Below are 16,890 nucleotides of genomic sequence, written 5' to 3'. Positions count from 1 at the left end.
ACATTGTAATAAAGTTTTGAAAAGGCAATACGCCGTTACGTCACTTCCGGCTGTAGTCGGACAGAAGTAGAAAAAAAAATCTGGTAGCCATGAAATTCAGCTAGCTAGCCACCGACATCTGTCAGTACACTTGAGCAAAACCATCCATGTCAAAACACAAGAAGGTTTTACGAAGTCTTGTGCTGCTTATATGTACATATAGGGGCACACCAACCTGCCTAGCAACCTACTGTGAATCGGTAAGTAGTTAGCTTTTATACTATCGTGTTAGCAAGCTAGCCGCAGCCGCCGCTAGCTGGCTACCTTGCTAACGATAAGTGATGGTAATTTGACTGGTAGCTTACATTGACCTACACAATGGCTATTATCCAGCTACAGCTGGATCGCGCCGCTTATCTCGCCTTCTTGTTGCAGATATGCAGTGCACACTGCTTCGGTTGTATTCCCAGCATCATTGGTTAACGCTAGAGGTTAATATCGCTGTTAACATGTAGCTACAATTAGCATATCAGTCGCTCTGTGTGCCTGTGATGAGGGGGTTGTAATTGTTCAGCCTTGTCCAGGACATTTAAATCACCTTAATTTTGTTAGGAGATCTATGCAGCTGTAGTCTATGATTAACTATAAGTGAATGCAGTTTTTCATTACTTCACGTTACAGGACATTATGAGGTCAATAACAACTGAAATTTAAGGTTATTTCTTACTCGAATTCCTGATGTCGGGGTTTTTTTTGTTTTGTTTTGTTTTTGCTCAGTGTCTGTGTACATGTATGTGATGTGAAATGTTATCAATGTTTTTAGAAGCCAATGGCATAGCTTGGGCCTATTAAACAGTATTTCTGTTTTATTTAAATGTAAACGCGTTTTAATATATTTTAATCTGTTTTTCCCCTAAGTAAATCAAGATCCAGCCAGCCCAGTGACTGGGCCAGAAGACCTTGGCACTTGTGTGTGCCAGTTGTATTTCAGTACTTTGGGATTCCTGAATCCAGGTATGTTCATAACGGTATATTTGTGCAGGATTTCCCCCTACTAGGCAGTTGGTCATTAGAAGTAGTAACCCCTTTAGTTTCTACTTATCCTTGTAAAAATTCTGTGATTATAAAACACACTCTAATTAATTTCTGCAAGGCAAACGTGTTTGCTCAATCACTAATCGCCTGCTGCGGTGCTGCTGCTGTCTCACATCTCATTATCATTGTCATCAGTAAATGACAGTTTAAATATCTTCCCTGATTAAATATTTGTTTTTGGCTGTATGATGTAATACCACTACTTGTAGTCTCAATGAGCCAAATGATTTATACAGTATGTATATGATACACCATGAACATATATAGAAACACAGTGGGTTACCCTGTTCTGAATTGTGTTTAAAAGCTTCTTCCATGTTGTTTATTGTTCAACTACTTACTTTGTCTCATATGTTTCTCTTTCTGTCAGAAGATGAACGGTCTGTCTATACGCGAGCTATGCTGCCTGTTCTGCTGCCCCCCTTGCCCCAGCCGCATTGCAGCCAAACTGGCTTTCCTCCCTCCAGAGCCCACCTATGCGCTTCTTCCTGACCCAGATCCAGGTTCTGGAGCTGGAACGGCATCTGGATCCAACACTGGTGCTGCTCTTCCTTCCCTCGGAGCACCAGGGCTGCGTTCCCGGCTGGGCACTAGTAGTGGAGGTGACAGGGGAGGTGGAGGTGTCGGTGGCGGTGGAGGAGGAGGAGGAGGAGGAGGAGGAGGAGGAGGAGGAGGGGGCAGTGGTGGTGGCAGTACTGGCAGCAGCAGCGGTGGTGCGGGGAGTGAGGGAAGGTGGAAGCTGCATCTCACCGAGAGAGCAGAGTTCCAGTATTCACAGAGAGAGCTGGATGTGACGGATGTATTCCTGACCAGGTCTAGTAGAGGGAACAGGGTTGGATGTATGTACATTCGCTGTGCCCCCAATGCCAGGTGAGAGTCACAGATGAGATACATGCACAGGTGTATCTTTGTTTTTCTATGAAGTCTGCTATTCTCAACCTGCTGCCTGACGTCCTCTTCTTGTCTTTTCTCTGTCTCCTTTGTCTGTCAGGTTTACAGTGTTGTTTTCCCATGGTAATGCAGTAGACCTGGGTCAGATGAGCAGCTTCTACATTGGTTTAGGTACACGCATCAACTGCAACATCTTCTCCTACGATTACTCAGGCTACGGTGTTAGTACTGGCAAGCCTTCTGAGAAGAACCTTTATGCTGACATTGATGCTGCCTGGCACGCCCTGCGCTCCCGGTAAGCACACAGAACGTATGTTTCAGTCCATTGTGTGTCTGAAATGAACAGCCAACAAGCACCGAATGTCCATCAAAGAATTCTTAGTTCTTAGAGTTCTTAGATAAGTCATCAAGAGTCGTTCACTTCACTGGCCAGTAACTTCTTTGTGAAAATAACATTTGGTTGGCTCAGTTTTACACAAACCTTTCCCTGCTGACCGCAGTACCCTGTCTTTGACCATCCGCCAGTCCAGCCACAGTTAAATGGTGGCTTGATATCAAACTGGATTTCACATCTTGTGCTCTGTGTAGAGTGCTGAATTGTAGCTTTTAATATTTTGGTTAATGATTAATTAATAGAAAATTCTCGTCAGTTGTTATTGTGGGCCTAAAATTAGTTTATACTTATCCTATCTCCAGGATAGGGATTCAGGGAAATAGTCATGCAAAAGAGTTTTATCCCAGGGCCTGCTGTGCACAGAATAAGAAACAGATGTGATATATGTGAGATATGTGGCACCTGGAAAAGCTTCTGGGAAAACCACAGTATATTAAATATCTCTAAATGGCTAAGATAACTGAGTGGATAGATGTTCATCTGTAAGTGTAATCAGCACTGTAACAGCAAACTGTAACTTGAGCTTGTGTGTAAAAGACCTAGCGTGACGTGACATGCAGTCTGCCTTCCAACTGGAGCAACCAGTCTTATGTTTAAGGAGGAAATGGTTTGTGTGTTTATTCAATAGGATGCACTGTTTAAAATGAAAATTTGTATTGTGTTGTGTGTTAATCTAGAAGCTTGCAGACACAAAACCATTTCTTCTTGTTTGCTTCTCTCACACTAAACAAAACATAGCCACAGCTTCACATATAAACAAGCTGTAGATTAGATCCATAATGTATTTCTCCACATGCTCTGGTAGGCTGATTTTTTTGTCATGACTAAAAAAAAGACAAAAAAACAAAATGACTAATGTAAAAATAATATATAGAAATGAATGACATACAACATATTCCTGTCACTTAAGGCCCATAATCAATACATTTTGCTTTATTTTTTGTTTTACAATTCTTCAAAAGATAACCATCCTGTTTCTAAGAGACAGTGTCAGCTGATGTGTGCATAAATGACTTTGCATATGAAAATGTTTGCACTTCTCTAGTCACATTGGCAGAACATAGGTGTCCTTGGGTGTTTTAGTTCATACTGAAATCTGAGTGTTTGTTTTCAGGTATGGTATCAGCCCTGAGAATATTATCCTATACGGACAGAGCATCGGCACAGTGCCCACAGTAGATTTGGCATCACGGTTCGAGTGTGCTGCTGTGATCCTCCACTCTCCCCTCACCTCTGGTATGAGAGTGGCCTTTCCCGACACCAAGAAGACATATTGCTTTGATGCCTTCCCTAAGTAAGTACACTCTCTGAGATTGCTTACATTCAGTACTAAAGTTGCAGGTAAAATAATCTGAAATTGATCCTGTTCCCTGTTTTTGTTTTTTCCAAAAAATTTCTTCCAGCATTGAGAAGGTTTCAAAGATTCCGTCTCCAGTTCTCATCATTCACGGTACAGAAGATGAGGTGATCGATTTCTCTCATGGCCTCGCCCTGTTTGAGCGCTGTCCCAAGGCGGTGGAGCCCCTCTGGGTGGAGGGAGCTGGCCACAACGACATTGAGCTTTACAGTCAGTACCTGGAGAGGCTACGGCGCTTCATCAACCAGGACCTGGCTGCACAGCATGCCTGAGAAACAAACAACAGCCTCCGTTCGAATGAGACCGTGTGTGTGTGTGCGTGTGGTGAGTATGCACGTGTGTTTAAAAACAAAAAGAGGTTGTTTGCATGTTTGCAATGTATGGGTGAGATATAGGCCTATCTTTGTCACATCTGTGTGTCTTTAAAGCAGCACACCTTCAGGTTAACACAAACACAACCCATGTTCTGTTTCCTGTTTTAAAGGTGAGAACATTTTTTAATCCGTCATTAGCTGCATCCATCTCTGTGTGAGGATGCCGAAACACTAAAAACCAGAGGTGAAATAAAACACCTTCTTAATGTGGGAAAAGTTAATGAGTCACAGCTTTAAAATGTGTTCACTCAGTTGAATGACAAGTAACAGCAGTGTGCTTTGACAAAAAGGCAAACAGATGTAATATTGAAGTGTGTGAATGTATGTGTTGTGTTCATATCTCCATGGACCTGTGACACCTGAGTTATGCGTGCACATGATGATGTGTGAGTGCTGATGGATATGAAGGACATCCAAATGACTTGGACAGCTGCGAGTGGAGGAGGCTTTTGGAGACTTATCAACTTGTTTTTTTTGCGTGTATGTATGAAGAATTACCTCCATAGCTTGACCAGTTCTCTCTCTCTCTCTTTCCAACGGACAAACACTGGTCAAGCATGTGCCCCTTCCTCCACACCTTGTTTACCTGTTAATGGACATCCATCTGACTGCCAGGGCATTTCCCAAGTTGTTGTCCAGCTAACACTAACCTACTCTCTTTGTGTGGTTTGGGGGTCCATCTCCTGTCCTTTGGTGTGGATTAAGGTGGAAACACAAGGACTAGTCTGGAATATTGTCATAGCTTGTATGGCTGTCCCAGCTTCCATGATTTTTTTTCCTGGCTGTGTCCCCCCTCTCAGTCCTACATTTTGTTTGAACAAGAATGATTGTGTGGTTGGAATAGAAACAGGTCTTTTAGAGGCACGCAGAGAATATCTGTTTCTTTGCCATTAATTATGCAGCTACAGAAGTCCATGTCTCGTTAGATTGGTTGGCACTAAACTGAAATCTGTAGCTCGTCAGTGTACTAAGGGGTGGTGTGTAAAGGTTAGACAAAGTGCACTGGCTTTGTAACAGCTGGAGTTCAGGAGAAGTTTGACCTTTTTACGAAAATGCCTGCTTCATGGCAGTTATCTAAGTTAGATGAGACAATACTACTGTAATACAGACACTACAAGAAGTGACTGCACCTAGAAAAGAAATAGTCCAGCACATAACGCCCCGTAAAATCCCATGTTACACACAGAGTGCTCTGTAGTGGGCTGGTTGGTGGATTTTGTCACCTTTAGACCGAGCTGAGTTTTATTCCTGTTTCTAGTTTCAGTGCTGAGCTTGTGGGTGTTACTTCATATTTTGAGAACGATGTCAAACTTTTCATCTGACACTCTGCTAGAAAGCAAATAAGCTCATTGCTCAAATGTCAAACTGTACAGTGAAAATCTGAAGAGCAGCTACCGAGTGAATAATGTTAGTCTCTTCTGGTGAACAGACCTTTTATGGAGCTTGATGCTCTGGCTGGTTTTTAGGGGCTCTAAACGAGCTCAGTTCACCAAACTGAGGAGGATCATGTCCATTTAATAGAGAGTACCCATGCTTTATCAGAGTCATAGTGATTAACTTGTAGTCTTGCAGCATAATGTGTTTGGTTCCAGTAGCACTCATCAGCCTCCTTTTCATATTAACAACTTGCACATGTTTTTCTTTCTAGTGTTTCTGTCTTGATGTAATTAATCCGAAATATGTTTGTTGTAGTGTGGGCCTGGATTGTTTGTTTCAGAACCGTGTGTGTCGATGTTCTGACTAACAATGTGATTCAGATCAGGTGCCAGGATCGGACATTATGCCTACTAGCTCTGTTTTAACCTCTGTGGCCCTAAATGTACAGGAGCTCTCTTATGGGTGGCAGCACGCTTCATGTCTGACACAAGCCATAACATGAGCCTCTCACTGTTGGTGTGGTGCAGGTTCCACCACACACAGCTTTGCACATCATCACTCACACACATTCAAACATTAACATACACACACACATTCAAACATAACACACACGTACTGTGGTATACAGTATATTTACACATTTATATATATCAGATCAAGCATGACAAAAGCAGGTCTTAAGTTCAGCACTATTGTACAAAGCATCCAAAGTGTAATAAGGGTATAAAATGTCTTTGTGTCTTCATTATTATTGACTGTGTTCTTCAGGCCAGCTTTAAGGATACAAGCGCCCTGTTTGATAAAGTAGGCCCTGTGTGTGGACCTGAGAAAACATGAGAAGCTGCTTGCTCCACAGGAGACCCATCAGTTCCAATGATAGTAGCTGTTTAAAGGGAAGATTTACTGAACTAGTATTGGTCTGATTTACTCCTCGTGGGTCTCAGTTAATAGTGGAAAAGTTACTGAACACCACTCACTTCCTGTCATAATTGCGAATGGGGGACTGTGCTCGTTCTCATCCTGTGCTTTGTGTCTAGTATATACATAATGGAAATCTGTTACCTTTGTGAACCAGGGATCTGAGCTGTCAGAAGAAATGGAGGGAGTCGTTTTCTTCTCTTGTGGACAGGCAGGTTTATCAGGGAAACCTCTGGATCCACATTTTAGTCATTGGGGTTTAAAAAAAAAACAGGGTGGAAACTTGCAGTTTTATTGATGCACCACTATGATTAACATATATTGTATCCTCTGGCCTTGAATGTTCATTGATGGGGTTGGGTGCGGGGTGGGTCAGACAGTGAAAACTGTATGCATGTCTGTTGTGTTTTTGCAGAGCAAATGACGGGATGGGACATTATCTATTGTGTAGTCTATATGTGAGGGTAAAGCTGAACTCATGGCATTGGAATAATGAAGCGCTTTTTGAAAAAGAAAAAAAAACCCGGGACATTTAATTGAATTTTTTTATTGCTGATACTAACTGATGTATTGTTGAGTTATGTGCTAGAGTTTGAGTGGGGCAGTGGTTGGTGGGTGGGAGTGGGTGGGAGGGTAGACAATATTAGTGGACTGTTTATATGGTTACTGTACTTACCTATTCTATTCTTTGTATTATGATTTGTAATTTTATGTTGCTTTTTTGAACTGAGAATATGATGTAATGAAATGAATTCATGGGACTGAATCTTGACCTTTTTATGGACAACAAAATAAAATCACTTATGTACAAAAACAGGAAACAAAGCAGGATTGATTTTAATCATGGTGCCTGTTTATGCAGTCACATAAGTTAATATTATAATTATACAAGGTGTGACAGGCAGAGATACAAAAATCTGGACATGATGATGCAAACATGAGTGATAGATTTTTGTATAAAAATAGAAGGAATGAATGCTGCCTGTTCATATGGCCATAAAAACCCTGGAAAATTATGCTTTTGTTCCTTTACACACCTTAACACACACATCCAGGCACTTTTTACAGGTAATACATAGTGTTCTAAGTCTGGTCTCAGAAATTTGCAGCCAAACCCTGCCAGTTTAATGGGTGTGACTGCCCTCTGCTGGCTGATTGTTGTCATTAACAGGCTTTTTTTTACCACATTCCAACAGTGAACCTCTTTTATTAAATTAATTTAAAACAAAGCAGGAACAAAGTGCATCTTCATTTCTGTTCTTGTTAAGAGCGACCTCAGCATGTATTCACTGTTGCAGATTGTGTTGATCTGAGGAAAAGACAGCCAAGACTCCAGGAACTTCAGCTAGCTGAGCTCAGCTGTTTGTTGGCCAGGAAATAAACATGGCTTCAGCAGGCTGCCTCCATATGGCACTCTGTGCAGAAGAGCCTCACATTCAGTTTTTGATCTGTCAGCAGAGAATCAATGTGCCCCTGACAGAGAAATATAGTCCCGGTGACTCTGTGCCAGCACAATCAGCCAACCATGTAGTTCACCACGTGTGGCCTGGTTCACACATCCCAAAAGCATCTTCATGCTGACCCAGGAAGCATCATGTGAACACAGGGGTTTGATTTCTCCTGGAAGAGGACTTGTTTGTGAAAAACACTGAAAAATTCTTTGGACAAAATGTCAGCATAAAGATGCTTTTAGTGGACTGTCTGGATGGGGATTAGCAGGGGGCAGATGGCTAGGTTTCTTGGTACCTGGTAGATGAAGAGAAGAGGAGAGGTTCTGCACTAAGAACGGTAAATTCATATTCGGCAAAAAAGGCCCTGCTTCTTTTTATTCTATTAATGTTAATAACATTTTCTATGAACATTGAGGTAAAGTTGAGATAAACAATGGGGCTTTCTAGTGGGTGGAACTTTGGAATGTAATCTCTTATCTTTTCTCTGTGTTGCTGTGAACAGGTAGAACTGCTTCACTCATGACTAATCTGATCTGACTTTAATGTTTTAAAAAGTCATTTGAGACCTTCCCTTTCCCCAAACACACTCCGATCTGTAACCTCCTTTGAGCAGCCTTCATGTTTGCCTGTGTACTCACTCTCTGTGGTGTGAAGTCACATCAGTCAGGGATCCCAAAGAGTTCAGCTGCTCCTCCAGCGCTGTGATCCTCTGCCCGATGTACCCAGACGCACACAGGAGCAGCACCAGACTGCAGACACACACAAACACGTTCTGGGTGCAAGCCTCAGCTTTTATAGTCTTCCATCACAAAGATGAAGAGGAGAGGCTGAGATGAGTACACACTGTTCAGTACGAACATTTAGATATCAGTAAACGGTATCTGTGTTGAGCCTGAGCGAACACTGGCACTCATATCTCGAGGATAAGTTTTTTCCTTGAGAGTTGTTAGTCAATCCAGTCAGTCGACATACCAGGTGTGTGTTTTCACATCATTTTATCACACGCTTGCTGGGTCTGAAAATAATTATACAAAAACACATTGTTTTGAGTGTGTGTGTTTTTTTTAATTAATGCCTTTTTGTTGTTGTTGGGCTTCTGCCAATAAAGGTGGATAAAGGAGATGATGAGGTCAGCATGATCACTAAAGGAGGAAGGTTGGCTGACTTCCTGGAGTCAGTTCAGCCAACTGAGTAAAAGTCCCTTGTGCTAATTTTAACATTCTTATTTAAATTCCTAAAAGGTCTTCCTCCTCCAATAAAGTCTGTGTGTGAGCCAGCATGGCAGCACACAGAGGCGGAAGAGGAAAACTCTAAATACTGCACACAATCAACATTTCCCTCAGAACACAAACACTAGCTGGCTTTAGTTACAGCTTAAATATGTGATCATCAGAATGCAGTCATTGACTTGACTACACATGCAGCTTATGTTACATATCCTTACAAATTACATGTATGGGTAAAAAATGCAGTGAAATGCATTATTACTCACAGCATCACGTAGATGTAGAAGAGGATACTGAGACCCCTGATTTCCCTGATGTAGAAGAACTGCATGACTATCTCTCTGATCCTCCAAATCCATGATACCTCTGACAGAAACAGACAAACGTGTTATCCTATCATGACACTTTGCTCTGCCTTATCCGTACCTGTTTGTGTGTGTGTGTGTGTGTATGTAAAACACACCTGTGTTGCCTTCGTCTGTCAGGCTGCCGTGGTGAGTGGAACCTAAAACGGCAATGTCTATCAGCTTAGCAATATAATCCTCATTACTATTAGCACAAGTGTAAAAACAGTTATGTAAACATTATTTTTCTGTCTCTACCTTCACTGGACATGTGAGCAAAGCTGTCATCCACATCCATGTGGCTGAAATCGTGATCCATACTTTCCTCCAAACTGGAATAACTGGATTTCTGCATGCAGGAAGAGGGAAGCTAACCATCATTTGTCATCATAAACTCACTCAACCACACCTGTACTCACTGATCAACAAACCTACCATGTCATGATCTGCTTCATTCTCTGCAGAGGAGAGATGGGGGCTGTTGTTTGCACTCTCCTGCTGTTTTTAAAACACAAAAACATGTCTGAGAAACAAAGAAACGAAGCCTAATGTGCATATGAGGGGAAAAGTACAGTACCTGTGCATGGGAGCAGAGATTTAGGAGGAGTGTATGACACACTTCACACTTCCGAAAAGACACAAATGTGTGCTGAGAGAAAAAACAACAAAAAACCCATTAGAAATTTAAAAAAGTTAAATCCTGTTCTATATTTAGAACTAGTCAAGTCTTAATTAGGTCAGTGGCTAACAGTTATTTTCTTCATTATAAAAAAACACAATGATTAATTTAATGTGATTTTTGTAGGAACATGAATTATTGATAAATGCCAAATTTCTCATACTCTAACCTAGCTTGTGTCTTGAGTTGTGTTTGCAGTACATGTGAAGATGTTTTCTTTCAGTTTGTTGAGCTTTTACATGTACACATAATACAATACAATAAGAATATTAAATTTATATAAATCTCCTGACCTCATGCCTCCACACCTGATCTGTTGTAAAATCCTATAATAATCTTTTTTTTGTGTGTGTGGGAAGTGTCAGAAACCCTGTGAAGTGTCTGAACCTCCCTTCAGGTGCGTTCTTATCATGCTCAGGTCATAAAACTGGACATTATGCACGTTAAAAAAAAGCTTCTTCTGACCTTCTCTTCATCAGCAGTCTGAATGGTCAGCATGTACAGGGCTGAGTTATGCTTCTTCACCTTTCTTACACTGGAAACAGGAATCACCACCTGCATGGTGATCACAGATAAGGACATTACCGTCATACAACACTTGCTGGAACATTCTCAACGTGACCCAAAAGAAACAGGGCAAAGAAGAAGCTGGTTGTTATATTCTCTGCCTTCAGTTTCTGATAATTGTAAAGAACGCCTGAATGATAAAAATGAAAGTGAATTCCCAGGATGTCAATGTTAATGTTAACAGTGAGCTAAAGAGACTGATGTGCCTGTAGCAAGAAAATACACATTCTGAATAAAATAAGTCTGAAATGTGAGACTATGAAATATGTAGTGTCAGAGCTCTTGTGACATTTCTGTAAATGTATGTCACCAGTGTGGCTTGGGCTTCACAGTAATGTGTCGGAGTGTGTTACCTTGGTTTCTTTAAGCAGCACGGATGAGAAGAAACACACATGGTTCTCAGATATGAAGAGCTTTCCGTGATACAGCACCTCCTTTTGCAAAGCACAGGTGAAGGCTACAAACACACACACACAGTTTGAAGGTATCAGGTAGGTACAAACCCTGCAGTGTCACCTAGACAACCAAGGCCTGCTTGCTGAATCATTGACTACAGTGTTTCGGCTCACTGCAGAGCACTCGGCAAACAAAGCATTAAGCAGCACTTAATCAGGCTGCAAAGGCATAGAGGACAGAGAGGGAAAAGGGACACAATGTGATGCCATTTCCATAATCAATATCAACAAATAAGTAACAGACTCTGGAAGTCGGCTCAACTCACTGTGTGTCAGGTTCTCCCCCTCAGGAATCTCTGGAAACAGCCTGTGGAAGCTTTTATCGTGTTTCTGGGAGCTCTGTGGGGAACAGTGTGAAACAAAGTGCGGCGAGTGACACATCTGAAGGTTTTTCTAATACAAAAGGTTTGCCGAGTGACTTCATATGTGCAGGAACGGATTATTTTAAATGCAAAGAATGATGTGTTTTGTCTGGTTTCAGAAGGTCCTGTATCATCATCATCATCATCATAATAACAACACGTATTTATATAGCACTTCATCAAAATATATAAAGTGCTTTACAGAACAAACAGAAAAACAAATCTAGATTTTGATAGAGTGCTGTGAGGTTGCCTGGGTTCCACAGCTGAAGGGCCCGAACACCAACAGCACAGTCTGATAACAAGTGTGGAATGACGTACTCTTAATAAGGCCCTGCTGCAGGATCTCAGTCCACGGTCAGATTCTTTCAGTAAATCACATAAATAGGTTGGGGCCAGACAGTTCAAAGCTTTAAAAATAAGAAGTCTTCTCTAAACCGCTAAAGCTCAGCCAGTGAAGGGCACCGAGGGACAGGGGTCAGGTCTCTTTGTGTGTGTTAAGAGTCTGGATGCTGCCTTTTGAATTAACTGCAGTCTTTGGATATTTTGCTGTTTTATACTAGAGTGAAGTGTGTTGCAGCAATCGAGCCCGGAGGATATAAAAACATGAATTACTCTTTTCAGATCTTTGTTGGAGAGGAGGTGCCAGCTTAATCACCTGAGCATCGAAGGTCAGCTCAAAGACCCTTTATAATATTACTTGCAGGGTGTCATGAGCACGTGAGATATCACAGTTATTATGATCCCTTCTGATTTTTAATCATTTAATTGCAGCTAAAAGAAAAAAACTCAGTGAGGTAAGATTTAGAAGGAGAGAGAGACAGTTGCGTATCATCAGCATAGCAGAGAAACCCACTACTCTTACGTATTATTTGTCTCAGGGGTTTTAAATACGACCAAAGTATTGTTATGTTTATTGGACCAACACAGAGCGCGGTAACATTTATTAGGGCCCGAGCACCGAATGGTGCAAGAGCCCTATTGAAACCCTTAGGATTATTATTTTTTTTTTTTTTTTTTTTTTTTTTTTTTTTTTTCCCCCTCCGAGATCGCATTTTTGGAGGCCTTAACATGCCCAAAAACTCACCAAACTTGGTAGAAAAATTCATTCGCCCGAAAAATTTTGAAATTTGCTGACTTTTGAAATGCACATATAAAAATGGCTCTATAGCGCCCCCAACGCGTAGCCCCTCTGGCCGGTTTGACACAGGATTATGAAAATTGGCACACATATGTATCACCTCAAGACGCACAAAAAAGTCTCTTGGACCCCCCCTCCAAACCCAACAGGAAGTCCGCCATTTGAAGGTTTGTGGCCATTTTTGGCGATGTGTGACCCTGCTGCCAAACTTTTCACGCCTCGCATACTTCAACGGATCGAGCTGAAATTTGCCGTGTCCACTCAGGACACCATAGGGAATAGACGCATTCCAAAACTCTTACAAAAGTCTTACGGTGTGGCCGGGGCGTGGCCTCAAAGTTTGACCATTTCTGAGGACACAGAAAGTCTCTATAACTTCTTCGTTTTCTGTCCGATCTGTACAAAATGTCACATGTATGATCAGAGTCTGACCCTAAACACATCTATACAACAATATTGAGGCTTTGACAGAGCGCCACCTACTGGCTACACAAAATGTTGTGTTTTCATAGGTTTTTCTGCCTGCCCCCCTGGCCTGTTTTGAGTAGGGTCATGAAAATTGGTACACATGTGTATCACCCCAAGATGCACAAAAAAGTCTCTTGGACCCCCCCTCCAAACCCAACAGGAAGTCCGCAATTTTGAAATTTCTGTTAATTTTTGGCGATTTGTGACCCTCCTACAAAACTTTTCACGCCTCGCATACTTCCTCCAAATGAGCTAAAACTCACTGTGTCCACTCAGGACACCATAGGGAATAGACGCATTCAAAAACTCTTACAAAAGTCTGACGGTGTGGCGGGGGCGTGGCCTCAAACTTGACCATTCGCCATTACAAAGGAACTCACTGTATTTATTGCCCTAATGCGTAGCCCCGCTGGCCAGTTTGACACAGGATCATGAGAATTAGCACACATGTGTATCACCCCAAGACGCACAAAAAACTCTCTTGGACCCCCCCTCCAAACCCAACAGGAAGTCCACCATTTTGACTTTTGTGGCCATTTTTTGCCTATTTGTGACCTTGCTTCAAAACTTTTCACGCCTCACATACTTCATGCAATTGAGCTGAAATTCACTGTGTCCACTCAGGACACCATAGGGAATAGACGCATTCCAAAACTCTTTCAAAAGTATTACCGTGTGGCGGGGAGTGGCCTCAAAGTTGACCATTCGCCATTACAAAGGAACTCGCTGTGTTTTATGCAGTACTACCCATATACTTTATGCAATGTGGACAAAATCTTACAGTACTGCCATGGAGCCGAGTCTAAACAGATATATATGCTAATAGGATGATACGGTCATAGCGCCACCTACTGGTAGCAGGAAAGTTTGGTTGTAAACATGTGTTTGTTGTATATCTGTGGAAATGAGAGGAGGAGAGCATAGCACAGGAGAGTATAGGAGACGAGAGCATAGGAGAGAAGACTGCGATGACCCCACGGATCGCAAGGTGCGCGAGGGCCCGCAATGCTGCTTGCAGCTTTAATTTCATGTTAAAATGCATTTTAAGGAACTGAAGGAAACAGAAATCAACACTTCCCTGAGTTTTTCTTCTTCAACTCTCATAAATCAAAGTCTAGCGCACTTCAAATGAATTGTCAAGAGTTCCTGCAACAATCAGTAGCTGGCTAACATCCGTCACATCAGTACTCTGAGCTCAAACACTCACCGAGTCGCCGTGCGACGACACAATCGGACCGCTTCACAGGTTGTTTGTGTACTTTTGTTTTGAGGTCGGCTAACAAGGGCTGCCCTGGCAGCTGCGGTATAACAATGTACAATATGTTATGGCGACTTATGTTTCATAGCGTTTCTAAGCAAACTAGGCTCATAGTTTAGCCCTTAGACTCTATGAACATATATTCTGTCTCCCACCTGGCTTGCAAAGTTTTTCCTGGTCAGTTTTTCTTACTGCACCGCTGCTGGCGGCCATGGCGCTGCCTGTCTTCCTCGCTGACAGACACCGTATATTGTTTGTATATGAAGCGCCATCTATCGGCGAACTGTGTCATTACAACTCTGAACTAATTCTGTACACAGGAAGCAGCATAATGACTTTTGAACATTTATGAGGGCCACTTTGAATGAGGAGCGGGCCGCCAGATGTCCATCCCTGATGTTTTATGTTTTTAATCCCTTTTAAGTGCATCTTCCCCTGCTTTTAGGTCTGGTTTTCTTCACTACTAACTCTTTAATGCTTCTCTTTAGTTTTAATAGGTTAGTTTCATAAGTTGCATCTCAGTTGGTAACTTTGTTGATAAAATCACATACATGTCATCTTGCCAGGCCTACATGTGAGGAAGTAGCCACCAGTCACAACTGTTACCACTGCTGTCTACGTTCGTGTTGGTGCCAGGTGACTGGACGGGCTCAGGTTAGTCTATCAGGGCTTTTATTGTGCATACTTGCTCACTGCACAATTTTCAATCCTTCTTATTTAAAAACAATTAAACCTGCAAATCCTACTTGTTTGTGTGATACTTCTCATTTCACCTTTACAATGTTATTATAAAACATGAGCTGTAGCTGCTTTAATTCTCCCTGAGTGACAAAATATGCAGAGAAGAGGAGGCAGCAGGATGATGTGAGCAGACTTACATGGTTGTTGATAAGGCCATCAGCTCGCTCGTGATTCTCCTCTGCTATGGTCTGCTTCCTGGGGACACACAGAGTTCAGCTGCACAATACAAACACACCGACGGGATGACTGTGTTTTTTCAGGGTAACATCCCAGTACAACTGAACCCCTCCGTGTAATGTTGGAAGTCTACCTGAGGGACATGTGGGAATTGAAGCTGTGATTCAGATCGTGAATCTGCAGCTGGCCATCATCCAGACCGTGGCTGTGTCTGGATTTCTTGTTACCAAATATGTGGCCGCCTTTTCTTATGCCAAAATGTCCAGCTCCATCCACAGAGCTGCACCAAGACAGTAGGAGACACAAGTCAGATGATGCACCAGGCAAAATAAAATCATACAATCAGAGAAAAATGCAAATACATAACATCAGTAAATGCAGTTATTGAGTGGGTTGCACTTCACTGACAGGTAAAGTGTATAAAGGCATCAAAAGGACCCTTTCAGAGTAACAGCACTGTCAACTGAGCGAGCAGTGCTTCTGTTTGTGCATCTGATCTAATATCAGCTTGAGTGCTTCTTTTGTGTGAAAGCAAAAGTTAAAATATCTTCACAGTCCCTGAGAAAGCTCTTTGGATGCCAGCTGCATGCTGACTTTCTCGTCTACATAGCAGGTTAGCCTACAACAGTCTCTGGGCAACAGCAGGCATCTCCAGAGGATGGATTCACTTCTATGAGCCTGATGATGTAACAAAACTCCACCACACAGCTGCTGCTCAGAGTGACTTTAAATGGTTGGTAGGTTTAAAGCTCAAATATCAATGATCATAAAATCATATAAAATAACAGAGGAAGAAAAATAAAGTCATATTAAGATCAATACTCACACAGAGCTGTCCAGTGAGAATCTCCTGTTTTTCAGATGTGACATGTTGGAAAGTCACACACACTCATACACACTCACACACTTTCATTACACTACAACTATTGCTCTGGAGTTTGAGCTTCTGAAGTTTTCTCTGGTCTCCTTTCCTGTAAGTAAGGCTGTTTAGCAGCAGCAGGTAAGAAACAATGGCTGGGGCGGCCTGCGCTGAGAACAGGCTCTGTATTGTCAGCCAATCACAGCGGAGAGAGGTGGGGCTCTTCTGTCAAACTGCACCAATCAGAGAAGGCAGGCAGGTGCGATCTGCTGCAACTGTATGTTGCTATGGGTGGCACCACCTACTCTGACCCGTTCACACACACACACATAGCCAATGCAGAACAGGTATGCAGACAGGGGTCATGTGTGTTATGCCTGACTCGCATTGTCTTATGGCTGCAACCTGTTGAGCCTGCACAGATAGACACCAGGAATGATTGATAGTCTGCAACATATATATATATATATATATGTGTGTGTGTGTGTGTGTGTGTGTGTGTGTGTGAACTGAAACTGAAAGAAACTGAAAATGAAGGCTAGATAGTACTGCACTGTGGTGTCTATATTGAGTTACATATATATTTTGAATCATTATATGTATTATTCAATTCCCAATAATACACTGCTCAAAAAAATAAAGGGAACACTTAAAGAACACATAACTCCAAGTCAGTCACACTTCTGTGAAATTAGCCTGTCCAGTTAGGAAGCAGCTGCTGTTGTGCAAATGGAACAGACAACAGGTGGAAATGAGAGGCAGTTATCAAGACAAGCC

General features: G+C 42.1%; 2 protein-coding genes across 5 annotated transcripts; one reads left to right on the top strand and one right to left on the bottom strand.

The window, feature by feature from the left end:
- Nucleotides 1-61: 61 nt before the first annotated feature.
- Nucleotides 62-6,982, top strand: LOC114449392 (alpha/beta hydrolase domain-containing protein 17B-like). Of its 2 annotated transcripts, none has more exons than XM_028427021.1 (6): nt 62-239; nt 907-993; nt 1,445-1,944; nt 2,066-2,260; nt 3,474-3,653; nt 3,763-6,982. In XM_028427021.1, exons 3-6 carry the CDS (start codon nt 1,448-1,450, stop codon nt 3,986-3,988), a joined length of 1,098 nt encoding a protein of 365 aa, XP_028282822.1. In that variant the 5' UTR covers nt 62-239; nt 907-993; nt 1,445-1,447; the 3' UTR covers nt 3,989-6,982. The 2 variants fall into 2 exon arrangements, with proteins under 2 accessions (XP_028282822.1, XP_028282821.1); XM_028427020.1 differs by having other exon boundaries at nt 898-993.
- Nucleotides 6,983-7,216: 234 nt separating this feature from the next.
- Nucleotides 7,217-16,240, bottom strand: LOC114449393 (GRAM domain-containing protein 2B-like). Of its 3 annotated transcripts, none has more exons than XM_028427024.1 (13): nt 16,081-16,240; nt 15,388-15,534; nt 15,215-15,272; nt 11,374-11,446; nt 11,006-11,109; nt 10,551-10,640; nt 9,984-10,055; nt 9,842-9,904; nt 9,665-9,755; nt 9,526-9,567; nt 9,329-9,428; nt 8,475-8,585; nt 7,217-8,131 (listed from the first exon to the last, which is right to left on the bottom strand). In XM_028427024.1, the coding sequence occupies exons 1-13, from the start codon at nt 16,122-16,124 to the stop codon at nt 8,116-8,118; spliced, it is 1,011 nt and encodes a 336-aa protein (XP_028282825.1). In that variant the 5' UTR covers nt 16,125-16,240; the 3' UTR covers nt 7,217-8,115. The 3 variants fall into 3 exon arrangements, with proteins under 3 accessions (XP_028282825.1, XP_028282823.1, XP_028282824.1); XM_028427022.1 differs by having other exon boundaries at nt 7,217-8,002; XM_028427023.1 differs by having other exon boundaries at nt 7,217-8,002; nt 9,842-9,901.
- Nucleotides 16,241-16,890: the final 650 nt, after the last annotated feature.

The sequence above is a fragment of the Parambassis ranga genome, chromosome 17 (genome assembly GCF_900634625.1).
Source record: "Parambassis ranga chromosome 17, fParRan2.1, whole genome shotgun sequence".
NCBI classification, from domain to species: Eukaryota; Metazoa; Chordata; class Actinopteri; family Ambassidae; genus Parambassis; species Parambassis ranga.
The sequence above is the reverse complement of the archived record's forward strand: the minus strand, read 5'-3'. Positions and strand labels throughout refer to the sequence as shown.